Source organism: Aphelocoma coerulescens, chromosome 12 (genome assembly GCF_041296385.1).
Source record: "Aphelocoma coerulescens isolate FSJ_1873_10779 chromosome 12, UR_Acoe_1.0, whole genome shotgun sequence".
In the NCBI taxonomy this organism is placed as follows: Eukaryota; Metazoa; Chordata; class Aves; order Passeriformes; family Corvidae; genus Aphelocoma; species Aphelocoma coerulescens.
The window spans coordinates 8,357,544-8,381,596 of record NC_091026.1 but is presented as its reverse complement, the minus strand read 5'-3'; the positions used below and the strand labels follow the sequence as shown (position 1 = coordinate 8,381,596).

General features: G+C 35.1%; 1 protein-coding gene across 12 annotated transcripts in view; it reads left to right on the top strand.

The window, feature by feature from the left end:
- Positions 1 to 24,053, top strand: part of ERC2 (ELKS/RAB6-interacting/CAST family member 2) — a 419,948-nt gene that overhangs the window by 140,616 nt on the left and 255,279 nt on the right. For all 12 annotated transcript variants that reach the window (XR_011154642.1, XR_011154644.1, XR_011154643.1 and 9 more), the window contains 3 exons: positions 10,724 to 10,861; positions 14,878 to 15,018; positions 15,563 to 15,703. Coding sequence is in view for 9 of the 12 variants with exons in the window: in XM_069027749.1 (XP_068883850.1) it covers positions 10,724 to 10,861; positions 14,878 to 15,018; positions 15,563 to 15,703 (420 nt within the window). In the remaining 3 variants the exon portion in view is untranslated. The remainder of the gene's footprint in view (positions 1 to 10,723; positions 10,862 to 14,877; positions 15,019 to 15,562; positions 15,704 to 24,053) is intronic.

Genomic DNA, 24,053 nt, shown 5'->3' with positions numbered 1-24,053 from the left:
TCATATAAGGAGATCTAAAATTACAGATATAATGTAATTTATGGCCAGGTCTTCTGACAAAATTAGTTGTACCATGCTGCAATTAGGCATTTGCTATCTTCTGCATTGTGTATGGTCTGAGTTACACTGTCCTGTGGAACAGTGTGATGATGTTTAAATGTGCATTTATTTTGCTTTTGTCTAGACTCTTGTATCTTTTATAGCTTTGCATTGGAATCAAAACTACAGGAGTTGTTTAAATGGGAAATGTATTGGGTTTCAAATTTAAACCTTACAAAGCATGTTAAATATCTCTTTAAACTTTCCAGGAAAGGAAATAAAGGTATTCTTTTCTTTCACTCAAGGTGGTGATTTAAAGAGTAACCTTAAGCCATCAATAGAATTATACAGTGGTGTTAGTAAAAATAAAACAGGTATTTTGAAAGTATTACAGTGCACATGTACATAAACTAAAGTATGAAAAATAGGCAAGAAAAACTGGGATACTACAAATTATGATAGAGTTTAGATTTGGTGTCAATTCCTTAACTGGATTGCTTACATGAAGTATATGGTATTTCAGTGGAGCAGTGACATTCTAGATTTGAAATACTTTATTATAAATCATAATTCTGGATTGAATATGAAAAAACATTAATCCAAGAGAGCAAGAATAAAAGTCAAGAAAAATACTTCCGGTAATAAGTTGATTGAAGAGCTATCAAAAAGAATAAAAGCAACTGCAGTTGAGAGGGACTTATTTGGAGTGAGAAGGCAGACTTTTATGTCAGATATAACTTTCTTCAGCATTTTAATTTTGAAAATATTCTTCAGTGTTTCAATTAGGGAAAAAAAAAAAAAAAACAAGCCACCTTTGAACACAGATGGGGAAAAGGAGATGATGACTAGCCCAAAACAAAATTTGCAGTGTTAATGCCAGGAGGCTGAAGGTAATGATTAATACAGTTCAGAAAAGTATTTCAAACGGGATGTGGCAATGAAAATTGCCAATATTCTGTCAGCAGAAATAATGGGTAGTGGAGTAAAAGATGATAACTGCTCTCTAAATGACTTTAGTGTCATCCCACCTGAAAAACCATGTGTGATTTCAGACAGCTCGTGGTCAGAAGAGTGATGGAAATGAGGAAGTGTCAGACAAGAAGAATGGTTAGAAACCTGTTGGGTTTGGGTATCTGTCTAAAGTCAATAGAGCTTAGTTTTTTATTTTAACATTCTGAAGGTATAAATATCACAAATGAGGATAGATTATTTTGGACAGTGTAAATCTTAGAAAATGAGTAGCATGAAATCAGATTGACAAGGTCATCTATTAAGTGATTGGATAGCCTTCAAATGGGAGAGGAAATTCAATTACCATAGGTTTTTCATTGCTGGGTAACATAGGCAGTCCTGGAAAGGATCTTAGAGTATTACAGTATGTTCCACTGCCCACAAGCAGGATTTGAAGGAGATTCTTACAGTGAATGAAAACATTGCTTTTTCTCTAAGGATTAAGTCAGGCTTCCAGCCTCTCCACAACCTGCTTGACCTTTTCACTTTGAAATGAAGCAGTTTGTAAGGTTTCTGCCTGTTTTTCAGAACTTGACTTTATGGCTCTTTTCTGTAATCAAAATCTTTTTTTTCTGGATCTATCTCTGTTTTCCTATCTTAATAATTTTCCTAGGGATGTAAAATGACTATATTGCTCTTTAATAACTACATTGATTTTAATAACACATTATAAAGTGAAATAACTTTAATTAAAAGTAAGGTAATATGCTTTTTAGTGTTTTTCTTGTAATACTTTGGATATCCAAACTAAATCACAACAAGACTGGTCATCTATTTTACATCTTATGTTGTTTTTCCTTTTCTATACATATATTTCCCTTTAAATATTTCTGTATTTTAAAGCAGTGCAGACAACATACACCTCTTGTTACTCCCTGTCCTTGTCCAGCCTTTTGATATCTCTGTGTTCATTGCTCTGGAAAACTTCCCAAGCTACTGTCTAACTGGCTCCTACTCTCTTTCTGTAGCCTCTGGAGGTGCCTGTTCTTACTCTATTTCTTTTGTAGCTTCCCTTTTCAGTGTTCCCTGTTGCCCAACACTTGTCTGTACAGCTTGTCAGCTGCCTCTCTCTTCTCACCATCTGTTAACTTTTTTATGAGATGTACTGTAACTTTTCAGTCTGGGCAGAGGCCCCCAAGTCTTCCCAATTGATACAGACATAGTAGGAATGACAAGATACACACTAAAAAATCACATTCAGCTTTAGTGATCTGTATTAAAAGTGTAAGAATGCCAAAGCAGCTTTTTTTTCCTCCATGTGAATTTACAGTATATTAAAGTATATGTACTTCTCTCACTGGCATATGACACAATGTAACATATTTTCATGCAAAGTCTTTAAAAATTCTTGTGTAAGCCAACATAGGCTATTTTATAGGCATATACACCAAATGGTACAAAACTGGCCATGAGTAAAATATCACCATATGTTTTCAAGCACCAGAAATGTGGGATTGAGCAGAAAGGTATGATTTTTCATGGTTAACTTTGACAAGTAGTTCAGGTGCTCTCAATGAGCAAACTGGGCTAGGCTTCAAAAACAGTTCAGCAATCAGCCTGTAACTCGTAAAATATTGTGAGATGTAGGTACCCAACCAACCCAGCTTGAAAATCTGACCCTCATATATACAGACAGATGTTATAAGAAGCATTAGCTTGTTAAGAATGAATGTCTGCCTCCTCTTGTCATAAATGGAATTATGTGTTAGTCTATTTTGTATTTCTGTATTTACTATCCGGAAAATACCTATTGCATTCTGAATTACATCACAGTAGATACATATAATGAGAGCAAAAGCTTTTCAATGGATGTCTCACAAGATTGTGAGTCTGCTTAGAAGAGTCCAAGAGTCAAGCTGTTTTGTTCGGTGAATTTATTGGCCCCTGAGGAGAAGGAGACAGAGACTGAGTATTTCCAGATACACAAGTGGATATTATCAGCCCAGGCTTCTTTTGGCTAGCTTCCTGGTGAAGGTTAATTTTAGCATTAAGTTCCAGCTCTTTCTCAGCTGGAGTCTGGCAACAGAAGCCAAGCTTTCAGTCCAGGAGCTCCTTTCTGTGTGACAGCCTTCTCCTCTCTTGGCTCGTTTGCCCACTGACCTGCTTTTATAGCCCTGTAAAAGTATCAGCTGACTTGAGGGCAGAGCTCTTCCCTAAGCAGCCCTGGAGGAGTTTTCTTCTACTCTCTGTATGAAAGCTCAGTGCACACCTCTTCTTTCTTAATGCTTGTTGAGTCCTCTGAATCCTTCCTGTACCTGTACCTTTGAATCCTGTATTGTGGAAGGATCTAGAATCTCACAGTAAGTAAAAAATGGATGAACTATTTCCTCCAGTGACTGCACAATAAAACATACATGCTTTTTTTGGAAGAAGAAGAAGAAAAAATACTTAACACTTTTGATCTCCAATTTTACTTGCATTTGCTTCTATTTATTGATGCAATAGGATGCTCTCAGTTTCTGTGTGTATGAGACAATACGTTGATGTTTCTGAACATGGAATAAAGACAATTTTTGCCAAGTCACATATAACTGCATGTCCCAGTAAATGACATACTTTTTCCCCTGGTGATCAACAGTTCATAGGTTCTTTTCCTTCTTTATATCTGTTTTTTTCCTCTCTCCAAAATTAGAGGGTATATGTATTTTCTATTTAGGTAAACTTCAAATCCAACTGGATTTTTTAACCTACTGTAATAATACTTTATGCTTCTGTACTGTGCTGTTTTCCCTGAGATTTCTCTAATCCTCAGCTGATGCATTTGACAAACTGAATCATACGGAACAAATAATGACGTGGAAAATACTTGCATGTTATGTGAGTAGATCTTTGGATTCTACCACAGACTTAATTGCTTTCCTTAGCCTACTCTAGGAAAGTTTAATTACTGTGGAACATCTGTTCAGAAGCTTGATATCAATGTAAATTTCATGTCTTCATTAATACCATTTTTTTGTGTTTGCAGCTTTATGACTGTGGTGGATGTGTTGAGTAGACTATCAAATGGATGGATAGTCAGAGTGAACATATGGGACTAAACTTTTTATAGCAAGAATGTCTTCTAGATCTTAAAATATTCCTAAATTCCTAAATTACTTACTTCTTAGGACAGAGATTTGTTGTAAGAAAATGTGACATTTTTAGTAAGATACAATATAAAAGCAACTCTTAGAGCTGTTCAGGTGGCAGAACCCCACAGCTGTGATTCTGCTGTCAGTGCTAATTACTTCTTCGTAGGTTTTATACCTTTCCCTTCTTTTTGCCTATTCCATTTTCTTCATTCTGTGAAAATTCCCATCTCCAGATATCAGCATCTGTGTAAACTTGCTTTTGTTTGTCTCATATTTTCTTTATATTTGGTTGCTACTACAGCTTTTGTGTTCAATTAGACACCAATTAGAATTTGAAGCCTTATTTTGCTTTAACACTGTGTAAACTAACTTCCTCCTGGCCCAAAGCACTTGCTGCTACTTTAGAGTCAATTTGCATGTAAAAATCAGCAACTTCAAACAAAGGAAAAAGGAAGATGATGCTTCTGCATTGGATAAAATGGACACCGCCATGTGGATAATAATTTAAATAAATGTATAGTATATAATTTATGCATGTAGAATATAGATATAAAAATAATGATCAGCCATAAAATTAAGTTTTCAAACCCAATCTGATCAGCTGTGTGATCCTAAGGGCAAAAATATGAGTTTAATGAAGTGGAAAACATGTTGTATTGAATTGCTTAACTTTGGGGGGAAACAGCCTAAGTGTACATCAGGAAAAATGCTCTGGTTACCTTTTTTTTGTTCTGATTTCCTATTCTGGTCTTATGTATATTTCTATTTTTTAAGCTTGTCAGGTAGAGCAGGCTTCAGAAGGATTATTTTCTTCCTGCTTGGATTAGGTTGGGAAGGTGGCAGTGGGGTGACTACCAGCTCATGCCACTGCTCGAGTCTCTTGTCATCGGGCTGATGTGAGGGCTGATGTCTGAAGCAGCACTTGCTCCATTAGCTCCTTTGTGACAGTCACTTTGCAGCTGCATTGTGGCACTTTGAACTGTCCTCCTGAAGGCAGTTTGAGGTAAAAAGTCTCCAGACAGATCAATCTTTTTTTTGTGGAAACCTTGCAGACCTATTGAACTGGAGATTGCTTTCTCCTCGGGCACACACCATATCCATCGTTGGAAATGTTCTTTTACATAACTTAAAGGGCTATGTAAAATTTATGGACAGCTTTAAAAATACCTTTACTGTCTCTGATTTAATAATCCAGTAGGACTGACCTGGCCATATGCTTTGGGCCATCTAAAACTTCTGGTGTTTAAGAAAGCCTTGTGGGGCAAAAAATATATAAGAATATAGAGCTAAAAAGTACTGTTGAACCTTGAGGTATGTTGTAATCTGAAGTAAGTAAAATGCTGCTGTATTGCTTCAATTTGGAAAATACAAATTTGCAAGGTAGTAACAGGAAGGCACTCTGGAAGTATTTTAAATTGAGAACGTACTGTGTAATAGGCAGCTATCAGGAAGAAGCTTTATTCTTTTGAGACATAATCAAGCACTTTAGTGGATATCAGATCTGCTTATGGAATCCAAGAGTATTTTATCACGTCATTATAAGATTAACAAGCTTTTTTCCAGTTACGTTAGTAGAGCAGAAGATTAGTACAAATCTTGCACTTCAATGAACATATTCAGCTGCAAGCAGCAACCCCCTCGTTTAGAATATTTTAAAGACTTTTATATTATAGGATAATTTTTCAACATAACATTTATTTTAATTTTTGGAATCTAAAAGTATGTGATTTTTTACTTTCAAAAAATATTCCTAATTAATTATTGTCTGTCTGCCTACTTAAAAAGAAGAAAAACAAAGTGAAAGTTACTGGCACTGGATGAGGAAGCACTTTTGGGGCAGTCTCTTTCAAGACAAAAGGCATTCTGCAATGTCAAACTGTTGAAGCAGAAATTGTCCTTCAATGGGCTCATTTTGTTACTGGAAATTCTGCTTAAACTAAGAACTGCATTTAGGTCATATCATGACTCAAAAGAAAATTTCCTCTCTCACTCCATAGACTGAAACCTCAAATACCTGCTGTAAAGCCTGTTAATTTTAAAATATTTTATCTGATCTGAAATTTAGTAACTGTACCCCATTTGGTAAAAAAATTCTTGCTAAAAATCTATAGTGCTTTCCAAAAACTGCACCTCTGTATAAAGTCTACTGTTACTGTTCAGGTAGTAATATTTTTACAGTCGTGGTAGGGTAAAGTGATTTCATTTTTTTCTGGGTGTTTCATTACAAATTAAGCATTCACACATCCACACATACCAAAAGGAGATGTTGGGATGTCTGTGGACATCTATTTTACTGAGTCACTACCAAAGCTGGTTTCATGTTTTGGGACATCCTGAGATGTTTCTGAAAAGGATCATATGAGCCAGAACATTTACCATGAGTCTTACTAATAAAAATAAATTATGTGTAAGTAGACATTTAGAGTTTTTATGTTTGAACTACTCCTTTTTTTTTCTGTTTTGATTGATAGTTACATTACTTTTTGTCTTTTGGTATCTGTCTATAAGGCAGAAGCTAAAGTCTGAAAACAAATACTAAGTTTTAAAGTAGTCATAGATAATGCTCATGTTGGATGAATGCTGTTGATTAAATCTCTTTTTTTTTTTTTTTTTTGTAATGCCATTACTTGTTTGAAGTAGACTGTAACAGTACTTGGGAAATTGTTTAGTAAGATTTGTTATTTGTTTTCTTAAAATACAAAGTGGTGGTGGTTTTTTTGTTTTTTTTTGTTTTTTTGATAAGTAATGCAAATGATACATGCAAAAGTTCTGTTTTCTCCCCTGGGTTTCAATTTCAAATTTAAGTCAAACTAATATTATATTGTTGATCTACTTCACTGGAATTGACATGGTCTGTGCTTCATTATGAAAAAAATCTCAAAGACTTCTGCTTATAGAAATTTAGAATAGAGCAAAATGAACATTAGGGGTAAAAAACCCCATTGTTTCAATACTTATTGTCTGAGTTATTTAAAACTCAAATACAGAACAGAGAGGGAAATACTTGCAGCTAAGTTGAAATATATGGCTTTATGGTTTCATTAGCTAGGCCCAAGAGGTCTTAGGTAATTTCTCTCTTACAAGTTCTTAAATGCTTATACTTTAATGTGTATCTCTGAAGGCAAATTGTTACAGCATGGAACATTTTCTTTGATTATATAATTTTCTTGCAAGTGCCATAGTACAGTACCTTAATTTTGATAATGAAAGGAATTTTCTTTTGAGAACTTGGGTTACTGGAGAATTTGAAAGCCTGTCTGCGGGTGAGATTTAATTTAATCCCTTGAGTGTTTAATAAGCATTCCTGAGACCGTCGCCAAAAGGTGACAAGATTAGCACTTGAGGTTTATTGACAGGATGCCTCATAGGAAAGACATTTATCTGTAAGGGTACTGTTTTAAAAGAAGGAATAAAGTCTGGCTTAAGCCCTGGGAATAGCCACACCTTCTGAAATACAGAAAGAATAGCGAAGTTTCTTTTCATCCTGGCACAGGGACATAGCAGTTCACAGAGGTAAGAAATATATGTTGACAAAACTTAACAGTGACTAACTTCCTATCAGAAAAAAATATATAAGTGTTTGAGGATTAAGAATGTCTTAACAGTCTCTGCCATAAACTGAATTCTGGCATGCTCAAAAGTCATTATTCAATAATAGAATTGTATCCTTACATATATGCTTCTACCCAAATATATGTGTATTGGAGAATGACAGAGGTTACCAGGGGGTTTGTTGTTCTTTCTGGGTTTAAAAAAACTCAGGAAGAACTAAATCATATCTTGTGTTCCAAGATTTTAGCACTTGAGACCGCTCAATCTCTTTGTCTCCTGTAATCTTTTTGAGAGAACTCTGCGATTAACTGGTCGTAAAGTCTTCTCTGTGTCAGAAGGTTCTTGCTGATCCTGTGCCCATCCCAACAAACAAATACTCTGTGGTACTGATTCTGCTTTCACATACCCCAGTGTGGTCCTGTTCCCATCAAAGTATTTCCTTCAGGTTTATATAGCACAAATAGAAGAATAATTAGGTCCTTTCCTCTTATTTTATCTATGGAGTGTGTATTGAGTGACTTATTTTAAAGCAGTTGTGATTCAATGGGGATGTTTTTAATTTGCTGCCTGTTCTCTTTTACCTCTGAGGAAAGAATTTTGTAAATGCTGAATAATTTTAGAACATGTTTTCTTGGTTAAGGGTTGGCTCATATTTTCAATTAGTTTTAAGAGGAAGGAAATAGTGTAAATGCTGTGGAATTCAGATAAGCACTGGGCATAGGAAATAAGTACTTTAATTTAGGGTGCCTAGAATTGGTAGGTCAAGCTGATGATAATAAAGGACCAGATCTTAACTTTGTTTCAAAGAACATGTAATCAATATTCACTCTCCTGTTTTATTTCCCTTTTACTTGAGAATTTGTTTTGGTGAAGCTGAAATGTGCAATTGCTTAAGTATTCCACAGGGTGTCATGAGGTAGTTGTTGGAATCATTAATACTTGGATGAAGTAAAGAAAGAAACATAGTGTGCAGTCCTCTGAATGCCAGTTAATGTAATTTTAGATGTGACTAATACACATGCCATAAAATAAAAAGTTCTTAACTCATTAACACATGTATCATGTTTCTGTATCTGTATAAAATATACACACGAAGAAAAATATTGCAAGAGGTCATTCACAAGAGTAAGCTATTCTGTGTCAGGTCTTCCCAAAAAGACCTTTCTATATATTCCTTAGTATTTTATAGTTTACACAGCAAGTGGAATCTTTGGCTCATAGCAGTAATCTGATATACCAAACTATGTATATAAAAAAAAAAAAAAAGAAGGAAAAAGAAAAAAGGTACAAGACTTGTATTTGCCATACTATAAAGAATTTCTAATTGAATTGTGCTCTTCCAAATTTACTTTCAAATTTTTTTATTTAAGTTCTTTTAAAATTTAATTTTTTAAAGGCACACTTTATACAGTGCACACAGCTGTACTGTGGATTTTATGACTTGTTAATTATAAATATATATGATGTCAAAACTTCAGGATTTTTTCTCCTGCACTTGTATAATGTAGTAGGAGGAGAACTTTTACCAAGGTGTGCCCCAAATTAAAGTGTATTTGATGATGATGATGGTACATTCTTGCATATGGAGATCAAATTTTTATTGACACAGTTGTTGACTTCTGCAGAACTGCACATGCATTGAATTCAACTTCAGGTTTGTAAAGGAATCTTTAAATACAGTTTAACAGTAACTGTAAAGGCTTCTGCTTCTGTTAAAATCTGAGTTGCTTTAAATGGAAAGATATTGGCTATGTGAAAAAAACCCAAAAACATTACATTATAAAATGAACAGGAAAACTGAATTAATTTCAGTAGCAAGAGAACGTGATCCAAAGTGAAAAATCACTGATGAAAGTAAGCATTTGAATATCTGTTGACAGTAATAATTTGTATAACATTGACAACATATTTAATACCAGTTTTGAACAAATGATGCTTTATGGATTTTGGCATATTTTCTCATATTATATAAAGTGGCATACTAAACTAACAGGCCAGTTAATTTTCTTGTTACTATTTATTTGTGCAAAGTCTTAAGTAACAAATCTTGGGTTTGTGCCAGTTTGTGCATAATAGTGAGTGGCACTGAGAGTGCAGGATGGAGGGAGGTGGATGCTTCTGACAGGCAATTAATGACATTTTGCACATATGACATAACACACATCCCCCCTCATTCTGCCCAGAGGTCCAAGTGCCTTACAGCTGCAGAAGGGGATTGCCATGACAATCAGAAGCTGAGTGCTTTTATTCACGTTTGCTTCCAAAGCCCACATTGCTCTGTGGACAACTTTTTGTGCAAAACCTTTGTGATTTAACTCTTCCTGATTTAACCACTATGAATCATGACGTGTTTAACAAACAAGTGTGCTTATTGGTACTTCAACAATGTGTTCAAATACTTTCTAGATGAAGAACCAGATCTAATTAAAGCAGTTAAAATATCCAAAATCGTGTGACATACTTTAAATCTTCAAGGAGATGAAGAAAGTGAATGGAAATGGTGGCCTTTGCTTTTTTTTTTGTTTGTTTGTTTTTTGTGGGTTTGGCCTTTTTAAGTATAAACATCCTGATCTCTGCCTAGGTGAGTTTTCTTTATAGCAGGGCATCATGGAAAAAGAGATTTTTAAATAGGCAGGTTAGCATCTTTCTTCTTCCTCATTTTAAGGCTCACTCAACTTGCTTTGCCTCGCCCTTCCTTTGTCCTTCTTATTGAACTAGAATAATCTAAAGGGGTAATTCCAGGCATACTTTGAATTACTGAGATAATGCAGTACCTTAAACTAGAGTGATTAATATCAGAAAATAATTAAATAATAAAATACCTGACTGCATTGAGAGTCTTTATTTTATTAGAAAATTATACTTCTTCAGCAAAAGAAAGCAAAATAGAAAGGACTGAAGTTTAAAACTGGTGATGATATAGCGGGTACAAACCTGGCAGTATACTGGGGCCCGTGTTTCATATGTGTGATATGTATGCACTCAGCATCCAAGTCCCTCTTGGAACATTATGACAAGGTTGATGATCATTATAATGTTTTTATTTTCAGATTGAAAATCTACAGGAGCAACTTAGGGACAAAGACAAACAACTAACTAATCTAAAAGACAGAGTGAAGTCACTGCAGACAGATTCCAGTAACACAGACACAGCACTAGCAACCTTAGAGGAAGCTCTATCAGAAAAGGTAATGTCTTCTCATGAAAAGCTTTTTTGTGGTGCTCCTGTGGGTGAAGCGTGTGCAGAAAATGTTCTTCTAAATTGGCCTGACAGCTGTCCCAAAGCCTATGGGCCTTGTCAGGGAAGCAGGTGGCCCTGTTCTGGTAGGGTGAGCAGGGAGTGGCTGCCAGGGGATGAACTGACACAGGACTTGGAGGGGCAGGAGTGATGTCCTTGGAATGCTCTTGGAGAAAATGGCCCAGGGCATGGGGAGATTTTCCCTTAGTCAATGAGATGAGTGGTTGTTCCCTGAAAGAACTGAAAGGCATTGGACACCTGACATAAAGAAGGTAGAGTTTTTGCATTTTTCTGACTTTGTGATCTTGTTTATCCTGTTCTCTTGTCCATTAAGCAGGGCCTAACTGAAGGGCCAAGAGCAAGTGGCAGTATCAACAGTTACCTTGGCTTGCTGCGAGCACTATTGCTTTCCTACACTTCGTTTTTAAGGGAAACTGTATCTCATTAAAAAAATAGTTGAGATTTAACTTTCTTTTCCTTTATAAACTCTATGCCTTTAATTTGAAAATGCCTAGGAGAAGGGATAAATCTGGACTGTTTAAATTAGTGGCAACATTCCTACCAGTTTAAGTGAGGTCAGGTTTCTTCTTTCAGTTAACTTTGAATACGAGGTAATGCAAGTGAATTTATATGCCCAAAAAATTTGTACAACTATCCACATTTTGCAGCTCACAGATCTTAATATATACCATTTAAATCTGAACAGGTGAGTGTGACTAATTAAAGTAATATGTGCCATTCTGCAGTCTGTAATCCTATGAAGGAATTTATGACTGTATTTGACTTGAAAATGCCGCTGTGCTGTTGGCACTGACACTTACAATGTTAATGTCAGTTTTTTTATTTCTTGTGTGTTTAATTGCCTTCCTAGCATTTGCTTGGTCAACAACAGTGAAAAAAGTTGTCATTAGTATTGATTCATGTGGATAAGTATCCAGCACTTGTACAGTAAAATGACACATTTCTGTAATCTTTCACTGCTAATCTGGACACAGTGTTCATCAGTTTCACAGCATATAAATAAAAAATGGCAGAAAGTACTTTTTAACCTGTTTTCTCTCCTTGTAAACTATCTTTTTCTGGATTAGTCACTTTGCCCATAGAGGCAGCTGAGGGGTTTTTTCTTTGGGAAGCAGAGTGACTGTCACAATGCAGGCTTGCATAGGAGTAGGAGGCAAACAACTACAGAGTTATGATTCAGATAGCTTTTGAAAAACAGGGTGCTTGATCTGAGAGCATGAGACACAACCAGGAGAAAGTTTCCAAGGTAAAAGCATCTCTCTGTATGATTTTGATTGTTTTATTTTACAGAGAAATCACCCTCAATTTCTTTTCCATTGTAAGTCCCTTGAAGGCCACATTTGGAAGGGCAGATTTTACAATGTTAAGTGTGATTTCTGGGATGTACTTACACATTGAAAGAAGGCAGTAGCCATCTTCTAAAAATTCCAAATGGACAATTATGCCTGGCTTTCTTCTGTTCTCTGGCAGCTAAATACTTTGACAGTGTATGTTTACAGACATGCCTCATTCCTTTCTGTGTCCAGCTTCCCAGTTCATCCTAACTGCTCTCAGTAATTTTCTTATCCTATTCCTCTCTGCAGTAGCATTCTTAAGACCTATAAACTTTATCAGTAGTTATTAAATATTTCCACTGGAAATACTGGTAGCAATATGGAGTAGAGGTTTGTCCAGATGGAACAAAACAAGAACCCTTGTGATTTTTTTTCTTAGCAAGTGCATCAATAGAAGTACTTTTATCAGTTCAATATGTAGTGCTGTCAAGAAAGGATGATGCTTTCATTAAAGAATACCTGATTTCCATTTCCATGGCAATGCATTGCTTGTGTGCTTTGTTTGTTTTCTTTCTAGAAATTGTATCAGGCCTACTTTACAACTATGTAATTCTGGTTTATACTTTGAGATTTGGCTGTTTGTTGCTTTTTATTAATTCTTTGTCCATTCAATAGTTTTTAGAATTTTAATTTGAAAATAACGAATAAAATTCTTCAAGAGCATCATGGGAACCTCTTTTAAAAATAAAAGTAGAAATAAAATTTATTCATACCAGTTTAGCTGACCACAATTTACTGGAATCTAATTTTCTTCGCTTCTATAGGAAGAAAAACAAATTAAAACATGATCATATTATATGAATGAATTATAAACCTATTTTTAAAGTCCAAACCTCAAATGTTTTCCTGCATTTTTCTTGAAAATACACAGATTGAGATTTTGGCTCTGAATTAGAAAACATGTCTCCTTATTCTTTATGAAAATAGATTTTTCCAAGTATCTGTCTCTTGATTTTCTTTCGTATTTAGTGATTAGGTATCTTGGGAACACTAAATGAGAAATTAATGTAGACATCATAAAACTACATCAAATTTTCCTGAAATGGACTTCTTTTAATCTCAGTATTTTTCTGATGATATTGCTGGTATGATTTGTCCTTATGTCAGGAATCAGAAACAAATCAACTTCATTCTCATTTGAGTTAATTTTGGAACTAAGCTGCAAAATATATTCATTCAGCTATTTTTCCCTAATTTCAGAGCCTTTTGTAAGCACTGGGAATTCTTAACAACAACAATAAGGATTACATTGCAATTAAAAAAAAATAAAAAGAAGTTTGAAAATCAGACTATGCAAAAGTGCTATCAGCTTCCTTGATGTTATAACAAGAAACTTTTCAAAGAATATCTCAGCTCTTGGACTGGCCCAAAGCAGCTCAAGAGGTTGCTTTCATGAAGCTGATATTTATAAAGTTGGTCCTACTGTAGCAGCATACAGCAGATAAGCAATGGAGTATGTCTGATAATGGAGCTATATGCTAGGGCAATTCAGTTCCTGCTTCTGTGATAAAGTGCAAATAGATTAGACCTGTGAGGTCCCAGATTAGTGCATAAGGAAAGCTGGCCAATGCAAATAAGACTGAAACAGGAACACATTGTTGGGATTTCTGCAAGTTAGCTGTTAATCAAGTAAAACATGGTATATTAGGGCCTTTTAACACATTTTTGACATTTAGCCTTATGCAGCTGACAGATAAATTAGTCTTCTTTTGTGATTGACTGAGAAAAAAATATACTGTTCATTAAAAAGATGAAATAGTGTTATGTTTAATTTGTTATAGATGAAAAAATCATTTGGGTAAATGTATCTTCAAGAAAGAATAGGTATAAAACTAATCCTGAATATAACCAGGTGGAATCTGAATGTTTATGATGATTAAACTATTCCACTTTATGGAGGCTGGAATTTTAATATTAATATTCAAGGGATTAAGAATTTATATGCTTCATTATTAGGAGTAACCTTGAAATTATTTAGTATCATAGGTTTAGATTGGAAGGACCTTAAAGATCATCATCTAGTTCGAACCAACCCCCTTGCTGTGGGCAGGGGCACCTTCCATTAGGGCAGCCCTTAGATCTCTGTGGCCTTCCTCAGGACTCTCTCCAACACATCAATACAAGGGAACTGTAAGTTACTTATAGTTAGCAAGTGATTGATTTCCAATTAGATTTGAAACCTTGACAACTTATTGCAAGCACTGTAGAGTAATAACAAAATTTATGCTGAGTAAAACAGTCATGGTCTCTGAGGAAACTAGTCATGGCCTGTTTTGGACTTTTATTCAAGACTTCAATCACTTATGAATACAGGAAATATATTATTGAAGTGAATATCTTTCCACATCTATCACAAAACTAAACATGTTCATATCAGTATAGCTCTTTAATGAAGTTCCTGGACTGTGTTACTGTTATCAAGTATTTAAAACTTTGATCTTATGATTTTGAAATCTAGATAAATCTTGCATTGACTTTGATACCATTAACTCAACCATTCTCTGCTTCTGATTTTTTTTTAAAAATTGCTATGTAATGCAAACAAATTTAATTCTGTCTTTTCTCAAAATGATTCCCAACTTTTCCATTTTGCAATTCTTTCCCTTGGTAGGAGAGAATAATAGAGCGTCTGAAGGAGCAAAGGGATCGAGACGACAGAGAAAGACTTGAAGAAATTGAATCTTATAAAAAAGAAAACAAGGACCTGAAGGAGAAAGTTAATGCTTTACAAGCTGAATTGACAGAAAAAGAGGTCAGTCTTTTCTTAAAAACTCTGCTCTTCTATCTATGTCATTATGATGAAAGAAAGTGCATTAGGATTACTCTTGAATCATGTCAAGTACTGAAATTCTGCCACTTCAGTGGTCAGTTTCAGAGCTGCTGTTTTCTTAAGCATTCTTCACAGTCCTCATTTGTGCATAAAATACTGCTTCAGTTTTTACACAGTTGTGTCTTGTAATCTCTACTTGGTCCTTTACCTAAGCTTCCTCTAGGCTCAGATATTCCATTGCTGCTCCTGTTTCTGTTTGTCAGTTAGAGAAAGAGTTTTCAGTGTGTTTGTACCTCCAGAGTATGACACGAGCTCATCTGTATTATGAATGTTTCCATGTTTCACTGCATGCCAGCTCCTGTGGTTCCAGTTGTACCCACAAAACGGTGTCTTTTGCTATCAATGATTATCTTTGAGCCAGCTCTTCTTGGGGGAGGGGGAACAGGATCCAAGTGATTGCTAAGTTGGCAATGAGTTAGGGTCCTGGTGACTAGGAATTAACTTTTTACTCTTGGTCATTTTCCAGTCTAGTTTAATCGATCTCAAAGAACATGCATCTTCATTGGCTTCAGCAGGGCTGAAAAGAGACTCCAAACTTAAGTCTTTAGAAATAGCCATAGAACAAAAGAAAGAAGAGTGTAGTAAGTTGGAAGCACAGTTGAAAAAGGTAAGTTCCATCTTCAAACAAACAATCAGCAAAACAAAAATCAGCATCCCATACCTTCATTTTGAAATGATGAGCTTATTTACTCTGCTGGAGTAAATCTAGAATCTGCCCATCTTATGCTGTTTGCAGATGCTTGCATCAAATACTGCTTTTTCTCAAGAGGTTTGTACCAAAGTGACTAGTGAGCCTCAGAAATTGTCCTGAGTACCTCTGTGAGGGAATTCTGAGAAGCAGCAACAAACAGATGAACTGAGAGCAGGACATTGGAGGGCAAAGGGCAGAAAGAAATTATCAAACCAGCAATTTATATGTATGTGAATCAACACCACTTTTAGAAGTAAACTGAAATGTTTGCAGTATGAGGAAAAAAGTAAAGGCTTGTCCAAGAAATGCTGGAATTCCCAATCAAAAAAATCAGCTTCCAAACTGAAAACTCTAGCTAGGTTTTATTTTGATGTATTTTTGGCTTTGTTGGTGAACACATGTTTGTGATAATTAAGCAAAATAATCAAAAGTTTATCTCAGCTGGCAATTCAGTATTTCTATTCGGCAAGTAGTGGAAGCAGGCACTTGAAGGAAAACATACAGACCCTGTATTTTATAACATGGTTTTACTTAAATTGCTGCAATAAACTAGATTTTGCTTAAATGATTTGCAAGTGTTTTGATACCATTGTTTCTTTGACCTTTCTCTGTGTTATTTGGTAATGTCTGCTCTCATTGTTCTCATTACGTATTTGATGGGGTCAGGCATTACGTTTGCCTTCTGCAATTCATGACTAAGTGTATGTCAATTTTTTTTGTTTGTTTGTTTTAAGTATTGATATAATTTTTCATTTTCTGGTAAATAATAACTGTTCTGTGAATGTAATCACTGTTAGCATAATATTGTGACGCTCTTTTTACCCAGGTTGAGTAGTATCCTGCTCAGGGATTAAGCATTGTTTCAATAGCCTGACCTGTGAAGAAGGTATTGCAAAGTATAAAGGATACCAGCTTGTAAACCTTCTATTTGTATTCTTTTTAAATTCAGGTGCCTGAGTTAGAGCTTTAGCTGAGAGGAAGGGAAGCTTTTTCAATAAACATACACAAATGGAAACACAAATACTTTAAATGTCTGGTAGCTTAAAAATGCTATTGATGGCAGAATTAAAATACCCAAAGAAAAGGTTTCCCTGGAAGCCATTTAGTTTGTTTTAGTTTGTTAGAAAATATGTTTGTTTACTTTGCACTCCTCTACAACATATACTTAATTACAATCTGAAATATATTTTTTTCTTCATTTAAAAAATATAGTTAAAAGAACTCTGGAAGCACAGATCACTTAAAAAAACCTCATCAAAATCCTCTTGAAGGTCTTGAAATCCTAAGTCAATTGTTTATGACTGCACATATAAACACATCATACAGTCATGGAAAAACAAGCACTTATAAAAGTCAGAGAGTGTCTGGGATGTCTTTTGTATAAAAAGGGAGCATGTTTCTTGTGTATAAATACAAACAATTATTGAATGAAAGTTGAAAACATAATAGTTTTATTATATCATAAATACAGTATAAGCCCCAATGGAAATTCACCCACCATTTGTAGGAGACCAGGTATTTCCACAATAAAATGTAGTTACAACCTTCGTTCTGGGCATGCTTAATTGAACAGAAACAGTGACTGTTAATGACAGTAGACTCCAAACAGTCATTTTCAATTCACATTTTCTTTAATGAAATACTTTATGTTCAAACCTGTAAATGCCCTGTGTTAAAAGTAATTGGTCCCCAGAAAAATACCTGCACCGTGTTCTCACTCCTCAGGAAACTGAGTGAAACAGAAACCTGGGTTGCTCTTGCACATGTCTGGGTCAGAGGAGGAGGGGACAGGGACAGACACGGGTCATAAATGAGCTCAGGAGTCCCGTGAGTGTGCTCACATGGGAGCATCAACCACTGCAGGAGCCAGAGGGACCTGGCATGTTTACATCTCTCTTTCAAAACCCACTCCAAGGGGCGGTCTCCTTGAAAAAATTCCATGTAGCTTACACAGTACTCCTCTCTAAAAATATCATAGAAAAGCTACTTTGTTACGGTGCTGTAAAATAATTATAGTTCAGTGTTGGTTTAGAAGCTTTAAAAAATTAAACTGGGAAATATGAAGATAATATTCTGTGCACGCTTGCCTGGAGTTAGTTTTGCATGAGCACTAATGGTAGTGAGTGCTGTGTCTGCAGGAAAATGTGCACAAGGGGCAAGTCCTTATCTGTAAATAAAAAACGCCAAAACAACTTTTAGAGTTTCTCCTCCCCAGCTTTCCCTGCTTTCTGTTTTTTGGAGACAATAAGATTAATTTATTGATAATACATTTTTTATTGGACCTGATTGGATCCAAATATTTTTCAGTGCTGCATAACTGGATTTTTTGCATTTCGGCAAGAAAAAAAAATGCTGATTCTAAACCCATGATTTTCTGCATTAGGCACATTTAAAAAATAATAAAGTGCATATTTGTGCAAAGTAATTCATGTGACTGTGCTATATTTTGGTATACAAAGTAATGTTTTAAATTATAGACATGCTTATTGAACATTTTGTGACAAATACTATAGATTAAAATTAATAAAAAAATTTAAAAGAAAAAATTCTGAATACCAGAGAATGGTCAATGCTTTTTTCCCAAAATTCTACAGATTTTTATTGCGTTACTTGGTATTACTACTAGTGAAAGAACAGCAGGAATTACCTAATAGGTAGCAAAGTGTTTTATATATGTGTGTGTATATATAATCTTTATTATCCACTCTAGAATTTCCTTCTTTTGTTGTTTTTCATTATCTTAAATTTACTTGCTTACTGACATATTTGCAGTTGCTAAAGTACTATTTGCCAAGCTGTACTGTTCGAAAGTCATTCTGCATAGAAAATTCAGTCTTGTATTAAACTAAAGGAAAGTAATAAATTTAATGATAATATTTAATTAATCTTTTATTATTACTGTCTTTGAAGCTTTGGTGATAAATTGCAGCCTCAGCCAAAAGCACTTCTCGTGATTCATTGCTTGAGACCAGCACTTAATGTATCATCAAAAGTGGACACCTTTCTTTATTTCATGGGTTATTTAACTTGAGAAAGGGAAAGTAACACAAACCTTAAATTTCTTACTCCAGCTATTCTTTTTTAGGAGCCAAAGTCAACATTTATGTTTTCCCAGTGCCTCTCACTTTCACCAAGGAATGTTTTAGAATCTTAAATTTCTACTTTTTTTTTTTTTTTAATGACAAGTTCTTCTGTGCAAATGCACTGATTTTGTTGAGCTAATGCTGTTTTCCTGGATCTTTCCTTCTTTTCCTGTCTGTGCTTCACTCCCTACCAACTTTGCAATGTAGCAAGCTGAGCAGTTGTTCAATCAGATGTACAATCCAGTAAGTCCATTTTTAAAATGCCCGCTGTAACATATGGAAGCATGAGGATCCATTCTCTTACTGTGTTGTGCTCTTCCTCTGTGGAGCTTTGCAGAACACTCCTGATGCTCACTATGCTGTATCCATTATATCCAAATAGATGAACTTTGTGGACTTGAAGGCCATTTTAAGAATCTGAAATGTATTAAATAGGTACATACTGTGTTTCTGAGGAAACAAACGTCCTAGCCTTTAGGTCCTCAACTTCTCCATTAGAAAATGCATGCAGAATTTTTTTTTTCTTTTGCTTTGCTTTTTAATTCCTCCTCGTGCAGTACTTTATTTGATCCTTCAAACTTACATAACTCCTGATTTATTCAGTTTTTCTTCAGTGACTGAGTTAATTAGGTGAATAATATCTAGGAAATGACTGGTAGTATTTTCAAAAGTCCATATGACTGAAATAGATCAGTTCTACTCTTGAAAGAGTGTATACATTTAGCACACTAGGAACATGGAAACTTTTTACTTAAGTGAAGAAGATAACTGAAATATAAAATGATGAATGCAAAAGGCAGTTTTTGCAAAAGCACAGCATTGCTTTGGCTTCTTTAGCATTAATATTCTTGCCAATGCCTGCTTTAATTGCACAATATCTCCTCCTTTGACTTGATTCCTTTTTCAATTTGAGGAAGAGCAGCAGCAAACATTTTCCCTGCAGAGAAGAGTTTCCATCTTTTTGGCTGAGACTGTTACCTTTAATGTGCTGTGAGCATCACAGGACAGAAAAATGATGTCACTGTAAGAGCAATTTAAAAGCTATGGCTTACATAGTAATCCTAGTCAGAATCACTATGTAATTGGGGTAGTGTATATATAGAAGAGCTGGGTTTGTAGCTTAAGTAATGTGATGCTGCACATTAGAGGAGGTATTGCCATCACTGAAGTCAATGGCAGCTTTGCCATTAGTGTCAATGGACCAGGATTCCAGCTTTGGAATCTTTATGATTGGGTTTTCCAGCTTCTAACCATGTAATGGATATGTCATGACTTTTGTATGGGAAAAGAGTCCTACAGAATGTGCTGTATTTACTTTTAAAGTTATTGGTTACCTGTGTTTAGAATTTAGTCATAAATTGTAGCACAACAGCACAGTGCTGGAGAGAGAGCTTGTCCCTTTCAATGACAAACCCTTTTTCTTCTGTATCATCTTGGGTCACCTTTGTGGTAGTTATGTTTCTATTCATATCATTTGCACTGCTCCTGTGCGTGTCTTTTCAGACTGGAGTGTTTTTACTGTTAGTTTTTAGCTTGGTTTTCATAAATGCTGGCCACATAATGCAGTCATTAGCTCAATATTAGTGATTCTGCTGTATAGCATTCATTTGTTACTTCCTAATCTGTTTGTGTGCAGTATTCTAAAGTCAGTCCTTTTCTTAATTGTTTTTTCTGCCTTTATGTGCTTAATTTTCAAAAGGGCAGCCTGTTGGAAGTTTTAAAACAATGGATGCAAGATCATTTTCCTTTGGCACCAGGCAGCAATCATACTATACACAAAAGATGATTTTTAAAAATAAACTTTTCTTGCTCACCTTCTTTCTTCTCCTACATATATGAGAATAAGCTGTGAATAGAATTGGACACACATTTCTTCATGTTTTGAAAGGTGAACTTTTTGAAATATCCAATGAGATTTTGTGCTGTAATGAAAATATAATGGTGTACTGAGTCTGGAGTTCAGGTGACCCTTTGTCTGAATATTATGGACTAAAGTTTCCAAAGTCTTTATCAGAAAAATGTCAGATTAAAATTTAAAGTACTTGCAGAATCCACTTCAAGTTACTTATAGCAGTCCCTACAGTTAAATAAAAACCCCATGAGTTTTAAGGAGACGAGAAAATTCAGGTGACAGCAATGGTGGTTTTTTTTTTTTTCATTTATTATTGAAAGTAATAAAATTTGAAGGATCTTACAAAGTAATTTCTTGCATGTAAATTCTGCTGTTCCTTTTTTTTATTTTAAGTACCCACTTGATTTCTGTGTATGTTGGTGTCTAAAGCTTTAAAAATGAAATACTTATCTATCCATCCGTTTTTGTTATGCAGAATAAGACATGCATGACTGTACCATAAGATTTTAATAGCCTAAATAATTCATGTTGCATGTCTGTGCCTCACTCGTGTGGTGTTTCTGTAGGAAATTTGTGGTTTACATAAGGAAATACTACTTTTCTTCTAAAGCATTTGCAATGCTTATGAAGCAAAGATCAGAACAGATACATAATTAATGTAAAAGTTTGTGAAATTCTAATAGTAGAGTGATATGCTATTTTTATTGAATTGTAAAAATAACATACAACAACACAGTCATCATATTGAGAGAAAAAGTGAGTGGGTTAGTTTGAAATTAACCTAATCTGCAAACACAAGTTATCATTTGCAGACACAGATTTAAGAAAGCTGAAAAACACACATGTACTAGTTCCTCTTACCCATGAAAGCCCCATAGAAACAGAAAATGTGTTTTCCCAGGTAACAGAGAACTTAGAGAGTAAAAGGGGGGCAGAAATTAAACAAAAAAAAGGAGAGGACAGAAGAAACAGGCAGAGACTTTCTGATTCATGTGATAACCATGCAGCTTCTGTCTAGAACTGATCCAACAGTACAGCCTACAGAAAAGCCAAAGAAATCTGCACTGTCCTGGCAGGAGCAGGGTCAGTATCAACTGAGCTGCCTTTTAACTCCTTTCTGCCTACTGTTTGGCCTCAAAAGTCAAGTTCCATCTGTCAACAAATCACCCCTGATCTGTACACAACAAATTCAAAAAGGTGCCTACTTCAGATCCAAACATATCTTTCAAAGCCATAAAATAAAATGGGGCCTTATAAGTAATTCTATGCCTTTGTCCTGGGAATGTCAGATGGATTGTATTTTGCTCTTTTCTGGTACCAGCAGCTTTGTTTACAATGTGAGGATTCCCTTAAAGGGAATTGCAGGTTAAAGTACCACCTGCAGAAAGCGATTTGTAAAAAAATATTTTTTTGTTCTTTCTTCCCTTCCCTTTTTAACTAAATTTCCTTTATTTCTTCATTCTTTCATACCCTCGTAGAAATCTGGTTCCTGCCAATGGTCCAAAAAAGATTCTATAAGTGCTTTTAAAAGTAGAGGCAATCAGCTAAATTGGTGGTTTGTAATACTGGTGTATATATATATATATATATATTTAATAAGGATAACCTTGTAGTAACTGAATGCTTACATTGATTTATATGTGACATTATGGATAACTGTGCTGCACCTCAAAACCCTGCACAGGTTGGATACTTAATCACACTGGATTTAATCATACCTTAGAGGTTCCACCTTGTGTTGGGGAAATGCAGTGACCCAGTTTGTGATGCAGAAGGTTCCAAAAACACATCCCACAAATATGGAATAGCATGAGTAAAACAAAACACAAGAACTGAAAATACTTTTGCAACTTAATGTTGCTTTCCTTAGCCTGCTGTTGAGCAAAGATTTAAAAGGGCTAAACTGTGGAATATATCTGTTATTTCAGGTGATGATTTACTTATCAGCTGTGCAGTAGATAATTCATTCAGTACATTTCTGAGCTGATGTGTGAATACTCCATGGTAGTAGAACATTTGGCACCTCTGTATTGGTGATGCTATCACGTTCTTGCCCAGTTCTGCATTTTCCTTGTAGAAAGTCTAATGTGGCAATAAAACATAAAAAAAGAAGACAGGCTTCTCTTTCTCATCTGCATTGCTTCTTGTCCTGGATCAAGACAAGGATAGAGGTGCATGGGGAAAAAAAAGTTTGGGCTGAAGCTCAGAGTTCCTTTTTGCTGAAGTGAAGACTGGTTAGAGAAAGGAAGGTGGGTATTTTTCCTCTCTATGAAATGATGGCAGCAAGGCTGGTAAATAAATTAATTGTGTACTAAAGTAAAGAGAAAAGACTGAAAGGTGACAGGGAACAATATGAAAGAGCAATAGCCTTTAGAGGGGAACTGTGAAATTCTGGATTTACCCTTAGGAGAGGAGGAGAAATCTGAAGAACAGTAGTGGACAACATGCCTTTTGCATAAGTTTCTTTATGTCTTGAAGGTGGGAGTTGGGCTATATTTTATTTTTTCTAGAGTGAATTTGCCTTTTCCAACCTATGGAATTATTTTTATTCCTTGCAAAATTACACAGTGATAAAAAAGTGTGTAATGTCATAATAGCACTGATGGACAATCAGAGTGTTTTCTCAGATAATTGGCCTTGAGTCTGAATATTACATTGGCTTCAAAAATTACAAAGCTAGTTGAAAATTAATTTTTTGATGTAATTAACAACTGGTATAAAATCCAAGTTTATTACTGAGGAAGATTATGAGGCTGAAAAGGAATCTCTTTCTGGCATCTCACCCAAAGAGTAAAATCAAGGTACTCCTTGAATGTTACCTTGAAGCAAGTTCTGTGTTCAAAAAGTTCTGCATCTGCATGGAATTCAGGACTGGAGCATGTATTATTATCAAAACAGAGATTTTGAAGAGCAAGCTGGTCAGTAGGTTCCTCATGTCATTCCCTTGGCTTCTTTTGGTAATGAAGTCTTTCTTCTGTATAAAAATCTCAGAGTAGAATAAGTAACACATCAAATCTACTATCTTTTTCTTATTATCCTCATGCTTAAATGATATGTTACATGCAAACCCCATAAGTTTCTTCCCTGGTAATTTCAATTTTTTGTTTTATTTACAGTAAACTCAGACTTGTTATTTATTTATACAGAAAATTTTAACCATTGCAAAGAATATGGACCTCCTAGTATCTGTAGTATATATTAATTCTTTCCCAAACATGCATGCTTCATTTTGATCTGCATTTCTTTCATTGCTTGCTTGCATTGTCCATTCCCTGAAATTAAGAAGGATAAGTAAGTCCACATCTTCTTTGTGTACTAAGATAGTTGGAGG